The 17,161-nt window shown below is 54.2% G+C and overlaps 1 protein-coding gene across 1 annotated transcript in view; it reads left to right on the plus strand.

Moving 5' to 3' along the window:
- Positions 1-3,011: 3,011 nt before the first annotated feature.
- The window catches only part of CAMK2A (calcium/calmodulin dependent protein kinase II alpha), a 65,768-nt gene continuing 51,618 nt past the window's right edge, over positions 3,012-17,161 (plus strand). The window contains exon 1 of the mRNA XM_060008533.1: positions 3,012-3,280. Coding sequence (XP_059864516.1) covers positions 3,219-3,280 — 62 coding nt within the window. The 5' untranslated portion in view covers positions 3,012-3,218. The remainder of the gene's footprint in view (positions 3,281-17,161) is intronic.

A 17,161-nucleotide genomic window follows, 5' to 3' on the forward strand; every position in this document is an offset into this window, starting at 1 on the left:
CTCTCGAAGGTTCGGAGGGGTGTGTGTGTGTGTGTGTGTGTGTGTGTGTGTGTGTGTGTAAGAGAGTTGCCAAGGAGACCTTTTCCTCTTCTCCCTTCTCTTCCTCCCTCTCCATCCTCTCCGGGCATCTCGACACCATCAGGATCCTACAGCCTGGGTCCTGCCCATCCCCCCAGGACCGTGTGCACAGTATCCAGGCCAGCACCGGAAGGGAGAGAAGGATGACTGAGACTGAGAGAAGGAGAGGAGGGGAGATAGAAACAAGAAAGGGGATGAAAAGGAATAGGAAGGATAGGGACACCTGAGAAGGAAGAGCTCAAGGGAAGGAAAGGAGGGGTGAGGAGAGGGGAGAGGATCAGGCCAGCTCCAGGCCAAGCAGAACTATCACCTCCTTTATTCAGAACATTAGATTCCCATTAATACAGCCTCAGGGCACAGTTGCCTTTTGTCTTATTTGTTAATTTCTGAAGCACCATTAGGTTGACACCTGACAGCTGGAGGCCTTGTGACCCCTGCCTTCTAGCCCCAGTCCTTTGTTCTGTGGGAATTCTGCAAACCAGGCCAGGGCAAGGTGATGTTCAAACCATCAGCTCAACTCCAGTGGGGACTCAGAGAATGGTACCCAAAGTGCTGGGACTTGAAGATAGTGATGTGTACTTGCATGATTCAGAGAGAGCAGTGTGAAGACGGAGGGACTTTTCAGTCCCTTAATAAGAATAATTTCCCATCTATTGAGCATTTACAGTGTGTCAGACACAGTGCTCATCTCATTTAATCCTGAGAACAGCCCTGGAGCTAGGGAATGTTTTACTCTATTTTGCTGATTAAGAAATTGAGACACAGGGAATCTAGGATACCCATCCCAAATCACACAGCCTATAGGTCATGGAGTCACTCTAACCACTGCAGAACGCTGCCTCTTCTCTCCTCTGGGCAATGTTGCAAGTGGTGACTGAGGACTGTTCCAGTGCTTTCGTGTGTGGTAGCCATCCCCTCCTGGCGACAGGCTAGAGGGTCTGGGACACGGAGGTGGCGGTGCAGCCCTTCCTCCAGTTGTGCGCATTCGCCTCTGGCCTCTAGCGGTATTCTGTGCCCTGCCCGCTGCCCACCGGCTGTGCGGCCCCCCGAGCAAAGGCCTCTGTTCTCTGCCTCTGAATTGCAACGTTGGCAGCAGAAGCAGGAAGCACATTGTGCGCAGAAACAAAACTGAGTGGTTTTTCCTTTTTGTGAAGGTGGTAATGGTGCAATTAGTGGCTAAGCCATTACTCCCTCCTCCCTGGCTCTCCTCCCCTCCTTCCCCCCTGCCTCCCTCCTATTTCTCTCCTGGGAAGAAATGGCTGCATCAGAGTCAACTCCATCATTCTCTCCCACTCCCAGCTCTCAGGAAGAGGGGCAGAATTGTGGGGGGGGGTGTACCCAGATTTCTCCAGGGGCTCCTGGACCTAGGGTAGTGAGTCAGGGATCTGCTGGGGTTGGGGATGACCAACAAGCAGACAATGTGTCCAGCAAGTGAGGTGACCGGTAAGGCAATTTGGAGGTTCAGAATGGGTGGGTTAGAAACCCAGAGGGTTTGGATCCTGGATCCTTTTATCCTGTGCTCATTGTGGGCAAGTGCTGGCATGAGACCTCAGCCTGGTGGGCTGTGAAGTGAGCTTGAATGGAGGAGGTGGGTGTGAGGGTCTGAGATTCTGAGTTCAAGCTAGAGCGATGGGGGTGGTCATGGTCTCACTTTAGACCTTCCTTCTCCTCTTCTAGAAACTAAAAAGAGGCCTCACAGTTACATACTCCCCAAAGGCCTCTACAGCCCTCAGCCTGTTCTATCTTCACAGCCTTCCTCTGCAGTGGCAACTTTGTTCTGTTTTGTAGAAAAGGAGCTAGAGGCTCAGAGAGGGGCTATGACTTTCTCAGCGTCACACAGTTAATATATGTTAGGACTGGAATTGAATTCAGATCTTTAAACGCCAGTCCTTTTCCTTCTTACCCCCCCGGGCCTTGGGGTGAGATCTTGGGGCCATAGATATGGTTATTGCCCTGAAGAGCTGAAGTTGGCCAGGAAAGTGCCCACAAAATTTGGGAATGAGGATTTTAGGGCAGGTCCACGGCCACTCCCCTCCAAGCCAGGCCATGCTCCCCTCCCCACTGCCGCCTCCACCTCTTTCACCTTGACTTGAAGCACAAGCAGAAACTGGGACATGAGCCCCAGGAGATCAGATCTCCATGGCCCCTCTGGCGGCCTGGGGTAACGGAGTGGTTATGGAAGAGACCTCAGGAGGGGACCAATTGTCATGGCTGAGAGGGGTTGGGGTGAGCAGGCAGCCAGGGATATTCCCTCCAGAATCCTGGTAGCTTCTGTGCACTTCCCCCTAGCTAGGGTCCCAGTGTGATGGACAAGGTGGCAAAGAACAGAGAGAGAAAGAGAGAGAGAGAGAGAGCAAAATAAAGACAGAGGAAGAGGCAAAAAAAAAAAAAAAAAAATTAGAGGGGAGCAGAGAGATAGTTACAGAGGTTACGGTGATCCACTGAGAGAGAGAGATCCCAATGAATTAGCCATCGTTTCCCTGTAAACCTTAGAACCTGGCTGTTGCCAGGGCAACGGGGCAATACCTGTCTCTCCAGAGGAGATGAAGTTGCCAGGGTAACTGCATCCTGTCTTTCCGGGGGACCATCCCAGAATGTGGCACCCACCAGCCGTTACCATGGCAACTGCCTTTTTGCCCCATTTAATCCCATCTTGTCTGTTACAAGGGCCCCACAGTTGGAAGTGGGGGAGGTGGGAAGATTGAAGATTACTTGTGGACTAAGTTTGTTCTCCTTCCCCTCCTCCAACCCCTCCCTTGGTCCATCACCTCGGGGGTGCTGGGTCCGCCCACCCCCGGGTCCACACAGGCCTGCAGTACTGTGTGCAGTAGGGCCAGGGCGCCAGGGAGCTGGTTTTGAAGTGGAAGGCAGGCAGGTGTTGGGGAGGCAGTTACCGGGGCAACGGGAACAGGGCGGTTCGGAGGTGGTTGCCATGGGGACCTGAATGCTGACGAAGACTCGCGAGGCTGTGAGCAGCCACAGTGCTCTGCTCAGAAGCCCCGGGCTCGTCAGTCAAGCCGGTTCTCAGTTTGCACTTGGCAGCACGGGCAGGCGAGTGGCCCCTAGTTCCGGGAACAGAGCAGCGGCATCCCAGTCCTGGTCCTCCAGCCCCAAGCCTCGCCTGCCCACCCAGCGCCAGGATGGCCACCATCACCTGCACCCGCTTCACGGAAGAGTACCAGCTCTTCGAGGAACTGGGAAAGTGAGTTGCACCTCAGAGAGTCCTGGAGGGCTCAGGGAGTCAGTGTCACGGGTGGGGGTGTGCACCTGCAGTGCTTCCAGTGCACACACAGGGAGGAAGGCTGCATGTGTTTGGGGGCACTTGTACGTGCAGAGTGCCTAGAGCCAGGTGCGGGCATGTTTGCCAAGATGAGCCAAGGCCAGCCCGGCGAGTGTGTGCGTAGAGGTGAAGGGTTGACAGTGCATGGCAGTGTCTGTGCGTGTACACACACACACACATACACACACAAATGCACATGACCTGGGCACACACAGATTCTTAGAAACAGGATTAAAAAGGGATCTTCCCAGTCAGCTGAGTCTAAGGCTGGAATCCCCTGTTGAGTTTCTCTTGAGGTGGCCATCTCCCTCAACTTGGTTACTTCTGGTGACAGAGAGCTCACCACCTCCCAGGTAGTTCCTCCTGCCTTTAGGCACCTACAGCAGCTGTGCAGAGTGGCCAACTTCTCCCTGTAAGCACATCCCCTCCCCACCTCCCCCCTGCCAGCTCCTGCCAGGGGTGAGGGCAACGATACAGCAGGGGTTAATAACGGAGCCACTGGTGAGGCTTCCTAGGTGTTGGGAGGAGGGGAGGGGATGAGGGGAGGGACAATCAGGCGAGCAGTGGGGGGACACTGCTGTTGCAGGGGCTAGTGATGTGAGGGTGCACCAGCTCTGGTCTCTTGGCAAAGTTGTCCAGCCCCAGAGCGCGTTTCCTGCCTCTGATGACTGGTGTAGAGAGAAGGGTGGGAGGATGTGGGGGGTGGAGAGCCCTTTGGGGTAGCCCGATAGATTGTGGAGTGTCAGGGAAGCGTTCCCGGATGCCGCCAGCTAAGTCTGGATCCATGGTAGGGGTACGGTGTAGAGGCAGAGTTTTCCCCGTGGGCAGAGCAGCTCCAGTGCCCTGGGTGGTCCCCACTGTAGCAGCAGGAGTGCAGGGGAGAGGGGCCTTGTGAGCAGGTATGTGCTGCTGTGAGGTGTGGATGTGCACACACAGGGGTGTGCTTTGTTGTGTGTTGCTGCGTGAGGACTGACTCTGGGGTACACTTGCATGCACTGAAAAGGTGTGCATGTGTTCACATGTGTGTGTACCGGAAGGGAGGTGCTGGTGTGTGCTTCATGTGTAAGGCCTAAAAATGCAAGTGTGCCCTGCAGGGGTGGGTGGATGCAAGTGGCACAAGCAGGTCCATTGGCTGGTTTGCAGGGGAATGAAGGTGTGTACATGCGGCACTGTGTGTACACATGTATGGGCGGTCAGAGCTGTATGCATATCAGCTGTGCGTAAATATATGTCTGTGTAAGGATGCACACGTGGGACTGGGGCTCACTGGTGCTCCTGTGAGGTCTGGACCTGCACGTCTGTGAGGAACAGGGGGGCATGTCCACGGGAAGGTTTATGTGTGTGCGTGTGAGGCCTGGGCCCATGGGCTCGGGTGGGAGTGTGGGTGTTGAAGGCGTGTGTGAGCTCAGGCTGGTGTCTGCATATATGTGGGAGGTGGGCCTGTGGCTGTGTACAAGTAGGCTGCCCGCACACACACACACACATGCACTCACACACACACACACACTCACACAGTTGCACACCAGGCTATCCTGATACCTACAGGCACACACCAGCTCCCTCATACAGACACACACCCATGTGCAGATGTGTGCTCACTCCTGTCTGCAGACTTCCTGTCTTTCTGAGTGTGTTTTTGTGCTGGGGATGTGGGGGGCTGGACAGCAGGAACGAAACGTTTGGGGCTGCTCTGGAGGACCGAGGCTGTCTGCTGCACTTGTGCAGGGACCCCTTCTCAGCTGGGTTCTGGCACCCACGGAACCAAGGATTCCCTGATCAGCTGGGAGCTGCCTTTCAGGGTGCGAGCAAGCCTCGGTTTCGGGAGGACTGCGTCACAGAGTGCAGTGAGATGGAGTTGAGACATGACTCAGGCGCTCAAAGTGAAAATAAAAGTGATGTTTTGCCCCAAGAGGAGATGGATATCATGCAGACTGGGTGCTGTGGGGGTGACTTGTCAGGGAGAGCCTGCGTGAGCCTTCTCAGCCCCGCTGTCTGCTGGGGCGCTTGGAGGGATTGGGGCAAGGGCAGAATTTTAGGGGACAGGGAGCCCTTTCGTGGCCATGACAGGAAAACTGAGGGTGGCAGGCATGGCCAGGCCTAATCTGATCAATTTCAGACCTTTTCCTTCCACAACCATCAGCGCTCTTAACCTTTTTAAGGTCACATATTCCTCCAGGTATATGATGAAAGTCTAAGTCTACCTTCCCTAGAAAAACACACAAACTTACGAAATGGTCCAGGCAATGTCAGGACTTGCAGGACATCGGAAAGGCTAAGGATGGGCCTGAGGTTCAGGATGCTTGTATCCGAAAAAAAAAGGAGATGAGGCTCTACACCTCTAATGCCTGGATCTGAAAGGCCTGGGCGCATCACCGAGGAGACAGGGCTTTCGTGCTCTGCGTGCAGCTTCTGTCCAAGTGCCTAGTGGGACAGGAAGTGGCAGTGCCCACAAGGTCTGGACCTCACCACCCATAGCGCTGTGACACTGGGCGGACTGTAGCACCTCTTTCCCCCCACCTGTAACCTGGAGATAAAAAAGCGCTGGGAGGATGAAATGAGATGGTTCTCATAAAGACATAGTGACAAGCCTGGCATGCTGGGGTCATTGTTGCCCTCAGACGAACAGGCTGAAGCTGACCTGCCACGCCTTTACCTTTTGTCTGGAGTTTGCCCAGCTTGGCAGAGGGGCTGACCAAGCCCTGCCCCCCACCCCACCCCCACAGGCTAGCGGGGATATGCAACAGCTCCTGTTCTGTGGGGATAAGCAGCGAAGGTGCCTGCAGGGCCCATCCTTCAATCGGTGACCCAAGGTCCCTGTCAGTCGGGACACTGCTGTTACCACCCAGAAACCGAGCCCCCATTCTGGGAGCCCATGTCAGATCACTGGCACGGTGACTGCCTGAGGCAGCTGGGCTGGCCCTCCAAGGGGACGTGGGGGTCTTTGGACCTCCTTCTGAAGGGCCCTGGCTGCCCAGCTGGAGAGGAGGACACGTGCCTCTCGAGGGCTTCCTGGCACCCTGCCCAGTGAGGCCTGGCTCCTGCCTGCAGGCCTTTGAACAGCTCGTGGGAGGGCTGGCAGTCCCTCCCCCGCCTGGTGGGCAGCCAGTTGAGGGGGCGTGAGCTGGAATCAGGGCCCTGGGGCCTCTCGATGCCACTAGACGAAGGTCGCACTGCAGCGTATGATTCACGTAAGCCAGGAACTTGATTCCAGTTTCCCTAGAGGGTTGAGGTGGGGCTGTCTCTTGGGACCCGGAGACTAGCTCACTCCCTCCTCCCTTGACCCCAATCCTCCTTCCTCCCATGGGAGAGAGAAATGGAAGCCCAGACCTTAGGAGCACAGATGCCTGTTTGGAGGCAAAAGGCAGGCTGCAGCGCCGCCAGCTGCAGGGTCAGAGTGGGCCCGGGCAGTGGGACCAGAGCTCCCCCGCAGACCCAGCCTTCTCGAAAACCAAGATCAGGGGAAGGGGTTGGGTTCCAAGAGGTGGAGAAGGAGGATGCCTCCACCAGCCTTTGACACGCTCTGGGCTTTGGATCCCACTCCCAGGAGAGGTTAGTTAGAGAGGCAGAATTACGCTGCAGCCCGTGTAATCAATGGGCTGCACAGAAAGAGGCTCAGGAGGGGATTTCACTTGAGAAAGGGGTGCGGGAGGAGGGAGGGAGGCTGGAGAGCTTGCAACCCACTCTTTCCTCTCTAGAAACAGGGGCCTGAAACTGACTTAAGGGCGGTGTTGGGGCTGGGGAGGGGCTGCAGGAGCCTGCAAGTTTGCCCCAAGGAGTGGGGAGAGCTACCTCCAGAGCCCCCCCAACCCCGCTTACCTCCATGGCTTTGTATCATGAATGGGGCTTAGGCTGGGATGATCCGTGGGGGACACTGGGGACCAGAGGCAGCTCCCTGCGCTGGGCGGGGGTCGGTGGGGGCGAGCCCAGGGTCCTGGTTGCTTAGGTTCTCTCTTGGGACACAAGCTCTAACATCTGCAAAATGTGTTTAGCAATCCCGCCCTTCCCTGGCAGAGCTGTTAGGAGGATCGATGGTGTAATATTGGAGAGGGAGAAAATACATGGGCATCGATGTACTCCCCCCACCAAAGACCGGTATTGTGCTTTTATTTTGCTTCTAATAACCTCTCACCTTCACAGCATTTTGGGGCCGGTGTGACACTTCTCCACCCATTAGCTCTGAGGGAGGCAGAGAACTTACTCGCCCATCTTACAGATGAGGAGACTGAGGCTTGAGAAGGTGGAATGACCAGTTCAGCAGACTGGTGGCAGCTCTCAGGCTTGGGTTTGGGTCTCCAGCACCCTGCGTGTGGGGGGAGGGTTGATGAAAGGGGCCGCTTCTGGTGCCCTGTCTGGGGAACACTTCCAGGGAAGAGGGGTGTGGCCTTGTGGGTGAGGGAACTCTGAACTGTCACTTATATATGTCCAATCATGATTCTCCTTCTAATTTGAGGCACCACCCTGGGTGGATTCCTTGTCCTTGGTGTACCTCAGCTTTACCATCTGTGAAATGGGGATCAGAACACTTCTGCAGATGCTGAAATGTGCCGTTAGAGCTGCTACCCTCTTTAGCCTCCGTCTGTGGAAGGCACCCTTGAGGAATTTCGGGCTTCCAGAACACCAGAGCTGGGAGGACCATAGACACTGTCTCTCACAAGCATCAACGGTGGAGCCAACGCCCAGGGAGAGGTGGTTTGCCCAAGGCCACAGGGAGAGGCAGAAGCAGGGTCTGGTAGGGGACCAGATGGTGTGCAGGGGCCAGAGGCCAAGGATGGGAAGTTGGGGGGCAGGTGGGAAGGGGACAGCCTTTCCTCCCTCCTCCTCCGAGCCAGCAGAGCGGAAGGCACGCACATGTTCTGGTGCATGCCGCAGGCCTCCGCCTCCACACAGCCTGAGACACACTGACACTGCCGAGCTTCCCTCCCGCCTGCCTGCCTCCCTGCACAAGCACGCGGTGACTGCTGCCAGCACCCCTGCAGTCTTGGGCCCCGGTCCTCTCAGTGGGGTGATGGCAGAGCCTTGGAATGCAGCGCCTGCATCCTGTTGCTAGTGCACGAACACACACACACACACACACACACACACACACATGGGTGCATGTGGACGTGCAAGTCGACAAACACACTGGCTCCAACAGGGCATCGAGCAAGAGTCTTACCTCCCAGTGCAGGGAGAGCAAGATGATGCTGGCTAGTCTTCTGGGCTGTCTCTCTCTCTTTCTCTCTCTCTCTGCCCTTGCCTCTCGTCCTTCCCTGTGTCTCTCTGCTCTCTGTTTCTTTCTCTCTCCTTCCCTCTTTTTTGTGCTGGTCCCTTGGCCACAGTCCACCCCTCCTGCATGCATGTTGCCCGTGTCACGGTCTCTTCCGAGCCTCTCTCTGGCACAGTAGGAAGCCTCCCTCCCCAGGCCGGCCTGATGCAGCCCCCCGAGCATGCCACAGCCTGCTGACATCCAGCCCAGGCACTAGATCTAGGTCCTCGTGGGGCTTAGCTGCCCACCAAGGCGTCAGGTGGGCCTGTAAGGCCGGTGGGACTTTCTGTGCTGGAAAACGCTGACAGCCTTGGTGTCTTGGCATCACATAAAAGGAGGAATGCTTCTGTGACTCTTGCATCCACTCAACAAGTATTTCCTGACAACAGACTCTGTTCCCAGCCCCAGGCTGAGCCCAGCAGATACCACATGCCAGACTTATGTCATCTCTGCCCCTTTGGGGCTTATGGATTAGTGAGAATCTGACATTAATTAAATCACTTCAGATATTATTATTTAAATGCAGCTGGTTAAGGGCTCTGAGCACAAACATCGGGCTATGAGCTGCAAAGAGACCTCAACTAGTTGGAATGAGGGAGGTATCAGGGAAGGCTCCCCTGAGGAGGTGACACTGGGGAGCTGGAAGCTGAATAAGAGTCAGTCAGAGGGAAGAGGGTGGAATAGTGTTCCTCAGAGTGGGAACAACACAGGCAAAGGCTTTGAGGTGTATATTTTGATGGAGCATGTCAGCCCCAGGGAGGTTGGTGGACCTACTCTTCTTAGGCCTGCTCAACTTGCCTCCAACTTTGGATGCCTGGGTACTAAAAGGAATATTAAAAACCTATAGAATGTCTAGAAGAGGGGGCCTAGGCAGGGTGGCCAAGGTCTGGAAGCCAAATTAAGTGAGAGAGGGCTGAGAAGCTGGGGGAATTTAGCAGGGAGAAAAGACCCCTCAGGGGTGTGTCCTCTCCCCTCATCTCTGCAGGGACATCATGTGGCCCCAGAGATGAGACAAGGCTGCTCTGTATGGCCCTGGAGGGCAGAGCAGGACCAAACGTGTAGAGTAACAAGGAGGTGGGTTTCAGCTTAACGTAAGGAAGAACTTTCCAATGGTCAGAACTGCCCTTCTACCGCCCAGACGGACATGGCCTTGGGAGATAGTGAGCACCCTGCTAGCAGAGATATGCATGCATTTCCACAGCCCTCTTCTCACCCCGTGCCTCCAGTTCCCTCCTGCCCTGCATCCCTGTCCTCGCCTGGTGAGATGCCGTGCTGCAAGCACGAAGTGGGCGACGGTTTCGGGGCCAGAATAGCCTCAGTTCTGCACAGAATACCAAAATGAAGAGTACTCCCTTGTCTTAGGGACGGGGAAATAAGGCCCAGAGAGGGTCAGGGCCTTGCCTGAGGTCACACCAGCCAGTGACACATGAGGTTTGGGCGCTCCAGCCTCCTTCCAGTCCAGTGCTTGGCTTTTTACCCCTTGGAGCCTCTCTCTCTGAAGCTCTGAAAGTCTTTGCTGTGTACGTGTCGATGGAGCCAGGCCAGGAGGCCCTTGGAGCCTGGGGAGAAAGCAGACCCTCAGCCTTTTTCCTGCTTTGCCTGCTCTGATCCTGTTACCAAGCTCTGTGGAGATATATATATATATATATATATATATATATATATATATATATATAGTTCTTATTAGTTATCCATTTTATACATATTAGTGTATATATGTCAATCCCAATCTCCCAATTCATCACACCACCACCTGTGGATTTTTTTTTTTCCCTTTTGTAACCCATTCAAGAAAACCCAGGCATAGCCCAAACAAGGAATATGTTGGAATTTTTGTTGGTTCAATGTTCCCTGCAGCAAAGAGACTCTTCTGGTTCCCAGGCCTTCTGTGTCCCCCACAAGACTTCTGCTGGGTTGGCACACGGCAGGCCTGGGGGGGTGTGCAGGATAGCTTGAAGACACTGTGTCCCTGCAGGATCTTTTGGAGTCTGGAAGTGGGCGGCTGCAGCGGCTTGGGGAGGGATGTGTGGTTTCAGAAAAAGGTCCTAGGATTTTCTGGCTCTCAAATGCTAGTTTGTGGAGTTTGGGGCAGAGCTGCCATGCTGAGCTGGGGAGAAGAGAGAGAAAACGAAGTGGAAGGGGTCCTGAGCTGCCAGCCCCTACCATCTCAGCTTTATTTGCCGTCTGGTGACCTGCATAGCTGTGTTTTGTTTGTTTGTTATTAAGAAATGATACTATTGGGCTTCCCTTGTGGCGCAGTGGTTGAGAGTCCGCCTGCTGATGCAGGGGACACGGGTTCGTGCCCCGGTCCGGGAAGATCCCACATGCCGCGGAGCGGCTGGGCCTGTGAGCCATGGCCGCTGAGCCTGCGCATCCGGAGCCTGTGCTCCGCAACAGGAGAGGCCACAGCAGTGAGAGGCCCGTGAACCCAAAAAAAAAAAAAAAAAAAAAAGAAATGATACTATTGCTTCAAACGAAAAAAATAAAGAGGGCTTAAAAATGATCAACAGTTGATTTCACAGATGGGTAAACTGAGGTCCCCCCAAAAGTGAAGGGAATTGCTTAAAGTATGTAGAGGTGGGTGTTTTGGAAACCAAGATGTTCATTTCATTTCTGAACAAATCTGATCCCAGATTTTTAACTGTTTGAGGAATCTAGGAGCCCTCAGAGAATCTCATATGAGCCACAGTCACCCCTGAAAACACACACTCACTCCAACTCACAGAATGTTGTATAATATTTCCCACAGATCCCCCCACCCTAACGCCCATCTGTGGACCCCAAGTTAGGGCCCTCTGATGCGAGAGTATGGGGTATTGGAAAGAGCAAAAGACGATGAGTCAGGAGTCCTGGGTTCAAGGTCTTGGCCTCAGTTTTTTTATCTGTAGAATGGGGAGAGAATGGATCTCAATGGCAAGATACTATTGCAGCTTCCGATGTAGCCACGTGTGGCCCATGCTCTGACCCCTGCGGTGGAGCTGCTCTGGTGGCCAGCCCCAGCTCTGTCCCTTCCCCCAGCCATTCAAACTCCATCTGCTCTGGGTTCCATGCCCCCAGGGCTTACTCTTTGCCAAGTGATCAGATCAGCTAACCTGGGCTGTAAGTTACTGACCACCAAGAGGTATTAGAGATAACAGGTCTGTATACATTTGAGCAGGAACGTTCCTTTTTTTTTTTTTTTTTTTTTGGCCACGTGATGCACCATGTGGCATTTGGGATCTTAGTTCCACAGCTAGGGATTGAACCTGTGCCCCCTGCATTAGGAGCACAGAATCTTACTACCGGACCACCAGGGAAGTTCCGAGCAGGAACTTTCTGAAATCACCCCAGCTTGTCTCAGAGAGGTAGAATGCTTAGGTATATTAACCCAGAGTGGGGAGATTTGGGGGGAGGAGAGTGGACTTTGATTAAGAGGTGCCTATCACATAGCATCCAGGCAAGATGGTGAGTAGCTAGAAATTTGGGACTAGCATTCTGAAGAGAGGAGGGGTGGTATAGAAGAAGATTTCAACCTTGGGTGATAGTCAGTGGCTTTCATCATTTTTGGGGGGACGGGTGTCAGAGAATCCTCTGTCAAGCTAATGAAAAATATACATCCTCTGCCCAGAACAACGCACAGACATACAATAAATTTGTTAAAGTTTTAGGTGTGTTCGTGAACGCCCAGAGCCTCCCCAGAAATCCCAGCTAATGGTCCTGGGTAGAAGGGATGGAGGGGGAAGAGGTAAGAATGGGTGGAGAGCGAGCAGGGAGCAGCAATGCTGTGGGGAGGAGGGATGAAGAAGTGAAAGCACTGTCAGCAAGTGGCGGGGGCGGTCCGGGGACAGTGTGGCAGAAAGAAGAGGGAAGCTAGGTCTCAAAGCTGGGTGGTCAGTGGGGCAATCTAGGCAGATCAATCAGACCTAGTGGGGGATGCCGGGGCTGGCAGGGGGCTGGGGGGACGGGCCTGGCACAACTTTTCTTCCAGGGAGCCCGGAGGTGGGAACCAGATTGTGGTGGGTTCATGGAGTGTGGGAGGTGGGAAGAGGAGGCGGTGGATGTCGGACACTTGTTCTGGAAGTTTGGCAGCAACAAAGGGAGGAAGGAAGTGGCCCAGGTTGCTGGGTCGAGAGAAACACTCTTGCTTTTTCTTCAATTTTTTAAGTTTGGGAGAAGGAAGGTTGTTTATTGTTGCAGAATGTGGGAGACCTGGGTGTGTTTGAGGAAGCAGCCAATGAAGGGAAGACCCTAGAGATTGTCAGGACTCCTGCTCATCAGACCCCCAAGGAGGGCAGAGTGGAGAGGGGGTTCGGTGACTGAAGCCCCGTAAGCAGTGTCCCCGTCTGCTGACACCCGCAGGCAAATGCCGTGGGCTCTGGGAGGCTCCGGCATAAAGGAGGGGAGGGTTCCTTTAGGGGAAGTTGGCAGTAACCAGTCTTGGGTATCAGGAACCTCTTCTTATCACTACGTAGCAGACACTTCTCACAGCTGGCCCAGGAGGAAATGGGGCTGGGGCTCCTCATCTCCATTTTTCAAATGGAAGGATAAGCAAGTTGGCAGCCAAGGACCCAGGCCTCCTGAGTCCCCGTCTAATGTTCCTGGTGCCGCCTCTGCAGCCATGTCAGCATTTTGGGGTGTTTTAGGCCAGAGAGGGTGATGAGCCTGCTGTGGGTGGCAGCCAGCAGCTCCCAGGACACTCTGCTTACCAGGCAGCTGAGAAGCAATCTCCCAGGGTGAATCCTGCTTCTCACGGCCCATTAGCACGTCCGCACGTTCTCAGCCACACTGGACCCACTATCACGGCAACCTCCCCATCCGTCAGTCGGAGAACCAGGTGCAGCCTCCCTGCCTGCTCATACCCAGGGACAGGCTGCTGGGCCCTGGGGAGCACCCCACCCCCTCACCATGGCCTCCCCACACCTCCTGTCCTGGCTTGCTCCTTCCCCGAGCTTGGCAGACAAGGTCCAATTTGCCTCTGATGATGCTGGCTGTTCTCATCACTTCGGAGATCATGATGCCTATAAACGGTGTTGTTTCTTGAGCACTTACTATACTCCAGGGACTGGGCTAAACCCACTGCGTACCTTACTCTCTCACTGGATCCTTGAAACAGCTGCTCAGGGTGGGTACTATTCTTACTTACATTTTACAGGGGAGGAAATAGTCTTACCAAGGTTAAATAACTTGTTGGTAAGAGGCTGAACCACGATTTGAACTCTGGTTTGCCTGGTTCAGGAGCGCCTGTTCTTATCCACATAAAACCTCACTATCCAATATGGTGTTCACTAGCCACTTATAATGATTTAAATGAAATAAAATTAAAAATTCAGTCCTTCAGTCTCACTAGCCACACTTCAAATGCTCTGTAGCCATATGAGGCTAGTGCCTGTCACAATGGACAACACAGAGTATTTCCATCATCACAGAAAGTTCTGTTGGACTGCTCGCTACAGAATATTGAAGGTGGAAAGGCCTGTGTACCTTTTAGCCCCACGCCCACCCCACCCCCCAAGTTGCAGATGAAGAATTTGATGCCCACGCTGGGCCGGACCCCTGCCCAAGACCTCCCAGCAGGGCTGAGAGCTGAGGTCTCGTCCCTCCAGTGTCTATCTGACACACACACCCCTCCCTGCCCACATTCTGTGACCCTCTCTTAACATGGGTACTTACCCAGGGTGACGCACGTGTGCTTTGTCACACCCAGAGCCTCTTGACATCACATACACAAGGGCACTGATGGGCTGCTGACACACACCTGTGGGCAGACACCCCCCCCCCCCCGAACACTTTGCACCCAGGAACGCTGTCACAGGCACTCCCAGTACCCCCCCATGGACATCCCCCACTCACGTAGGGCCCTCGCTTGCAGGCCTCATCCCTTCCTCTTGGGACCCCTGGTCGCTCCCTCCCACCCTGCCCTCCCCACCTTGGCCTCCTCCCCTTTTCCACCCTGTCCTGTTTCCAGGCTCCTACCCACCCACCCACTGGCCACCTGCTCAGCTCAGGGCCGTGGGAGGAGTGGGTTGACTCTTCCTTTTGCCAAGGCTGCTGGGCTGTGGCCACTGGCTCATGCGGGACGAGAATGCAGAAACATGCCTTTTTTAAACAAAAGATAAAAAAGAGAGGAAGTTAGGGCTGCGAGCTTGCTGCCCACACTCTCATTTTGCTGCAGATTCTCCTCTGCCCCTCCTCTCCCTGATCCCCAGCACCGGGACAGGCAGGGAGGAGCCTTTCCACTTGTGGATGGAGACCTGAGGCTGTGTGGGTAGAAAGAGGGGCTCCTTGGCCCAGACCCTTTCCTCGCCCCATTCAGGCATTTGTGTACCTGGTACTGTGCCCAGTGTTTTGCATGTGTTACCTCCCTTAACCTCCCCAACAAACCCAGGAAGGAGATATTATTATAGACCACATTTTATAGGAGGAAACAGACAGTTGAAGGGCCAAGTTCAATATCACACAGTCGGGGCTCAGTCACGATCAGATCACAGGGCTTTGTGAGCCCAGAGCCCCTGCTTTTTAGGGTCACACTCTCTTGCCTTTGGTGGAGTCAGAAGAACAAGGGCAGGTGACCTGGATTCTCTTCACAGCCTCGACAGGATTATGCCTGCTCCCTTAAGGCTTCAGTTTCCTGATCTGTGAAATAGGGGATCATAATTCCAACTTCACAGGGTTGCTGTGAGGGCCAAGGAGCTCAGTGGTGAATGTGCATTTGAAGGGAGGACATCTTCTGGGTATGTGAGAGGCTGGTGTTCTCTGGATCAGTAGCCCTGAACTGGATTTGATAAACTCCTCGCTCTGAGAATCTGCTAAAAGCTATGCATTCTTGCCCCAGAAAAAAATGCATATGCCTACGTTCAGAGACACAGTGTTCCTGCAGCTGCTCCGCCCTTGGCCTGGACCCCTAGTTAGAGCCTGGGATTTACAAAAATCTTGGTGCTGTGTTTTGAGGAGGAAGTTCAGCAAGCGTGCCTTCTCTTGTTTTATAGACATGGCTCTTAGTCCTCAGCTCCTGGGGCAGAGCCCAGGGTCATAGAGCCTCTTGAGCCTCTCTGCACAGAGCCCCATGTGATGGCCCCTCAATGCTGATTTCTAGGGGGACCAGGCATTTAGCAGGACTTCCCCAGAAGGCGGGCAGGGCAGTGCCAAGCTGGCTGGGAAGCAATCACTTGGGCAGCCTGTTAACTGAAAATACTGATTTCTGGGCCTGCATCTGAAGGTTCTGATTTGGTACGTCTGGGAGATGCCTTGGAATATGTTTTTTTGTTTGTTTTTTTGAAATTTATTTTTGGCTGCATTGGGTCTTCGTGGCTGTGTGCGGGCTTTCTCTAGTTGCCGCGAGCGGGGACTACTCTTCATTGCGGTGCGTGGACTTCTCACTGCGGTGGCTTCTCTTGCTGCAGAGCACGGGCTCTAGGCGTGTGGGCTTCAGTAGTTGTGGCATGCGGGCTCAGTAGCTGTGGCTTGCGGCTCTAGAGCGCAGGCTCGGTAGTTGTGGCTCACGGGCTTAGTTGCTCCACGGCATGTGGGATCTTCCCGGACCAGGGCTCGAACTCGTGTCCCCTGCATTGGCAGGCGGATTCTTAACCACTGCACCACCAGGGAAGTCCGGGAATCTTTTAAAAAGAGATGGCGCATTGGTTAAGAATCCGCCTGCCAATGCAGGGGACACGAGTTCGAGCCCTGGTCCGGGAAGATCCCACATGCCGTGGAGCAACTAAGCCCGTGCACCACAACTACCGAGCCTGCGCTCTACAGCCGCGAGCCACAGCTACTGAGCCCACGCGCAGCAACTGCTGAAGCCCGTACGCCTAGAGCCCATGCTCTGCAGCAAGAGAAGCCACCGCAATGAGAAGCCCACGCACCGCAACGAAGAGTAGCCCCCGCTTGCCGCAACTAGAGAAAGCCCGCACGCAGCCACGAAGACCCAATGCAGCAAAAAAAAAAAAAAGATTCCCAAGGCATTCTGAAACAGCCTGTTTGATAACCATCGATCTAATGTCTTTATCTAGAATGGAGTTTTGTTTCTCTAGTGGAGAAATTATATTTCTCCCTCCCTGCCTCACATCCTCCCTTTCTCCCTCACTCTATCCATCCATCCCTCCATCCAAGTTAATTAAACTCCAACTCTGGCCCAAGCATGAGCTAGATGCTGGTGAGTGAGACAAGCCCTCCTTCTCTGCTCCTCCTCTCCCTGGAGTTCACAAAACCTTTCCCAGAAGTGACCCCTTGAAACATTCTCTCTCCTGGGGCTTCTGAGAATCATGGCCTCCCACTGGGCAGAAACCTCCCTGTTTGGGTAGGGTGGGCACCTTTGAGAGACCAGTGTGCTCACCTTCCTCAGATGCCTGTTCCTATTCCTAAAACCCCAGACTGAAATCTTCTCCCCGTCTCATTTGAGAACCTCTCACCTAAATCTGCCTCCTGTTCCTAGAGTAACATTTATGGAGGCCCTGTTGGTAGGTAGCATTGGGTACCTGTGCATGGGTGTGGAGAACATTCCAGTCCTGGCCCTCAGGAACCCTCCGTCTGGTGGACAGACAAGCTGAACGAGCAAGCACAGTCCTAGGCTAGATGGGGAG

This window comes from Delphinus delphis, chromosome 3, assembly GCF_949987515.2.
Source record: "Delphinus delphis chromosome 3, mDelDel1.2, whole genome shotgun sequence".
NCBI classification, from domain to species: Eukaryota; Metazoa; Chordata; class Mammalia; order Artiodactyla; family Delphinidae; genus Delphinus; species Delphinus delphis.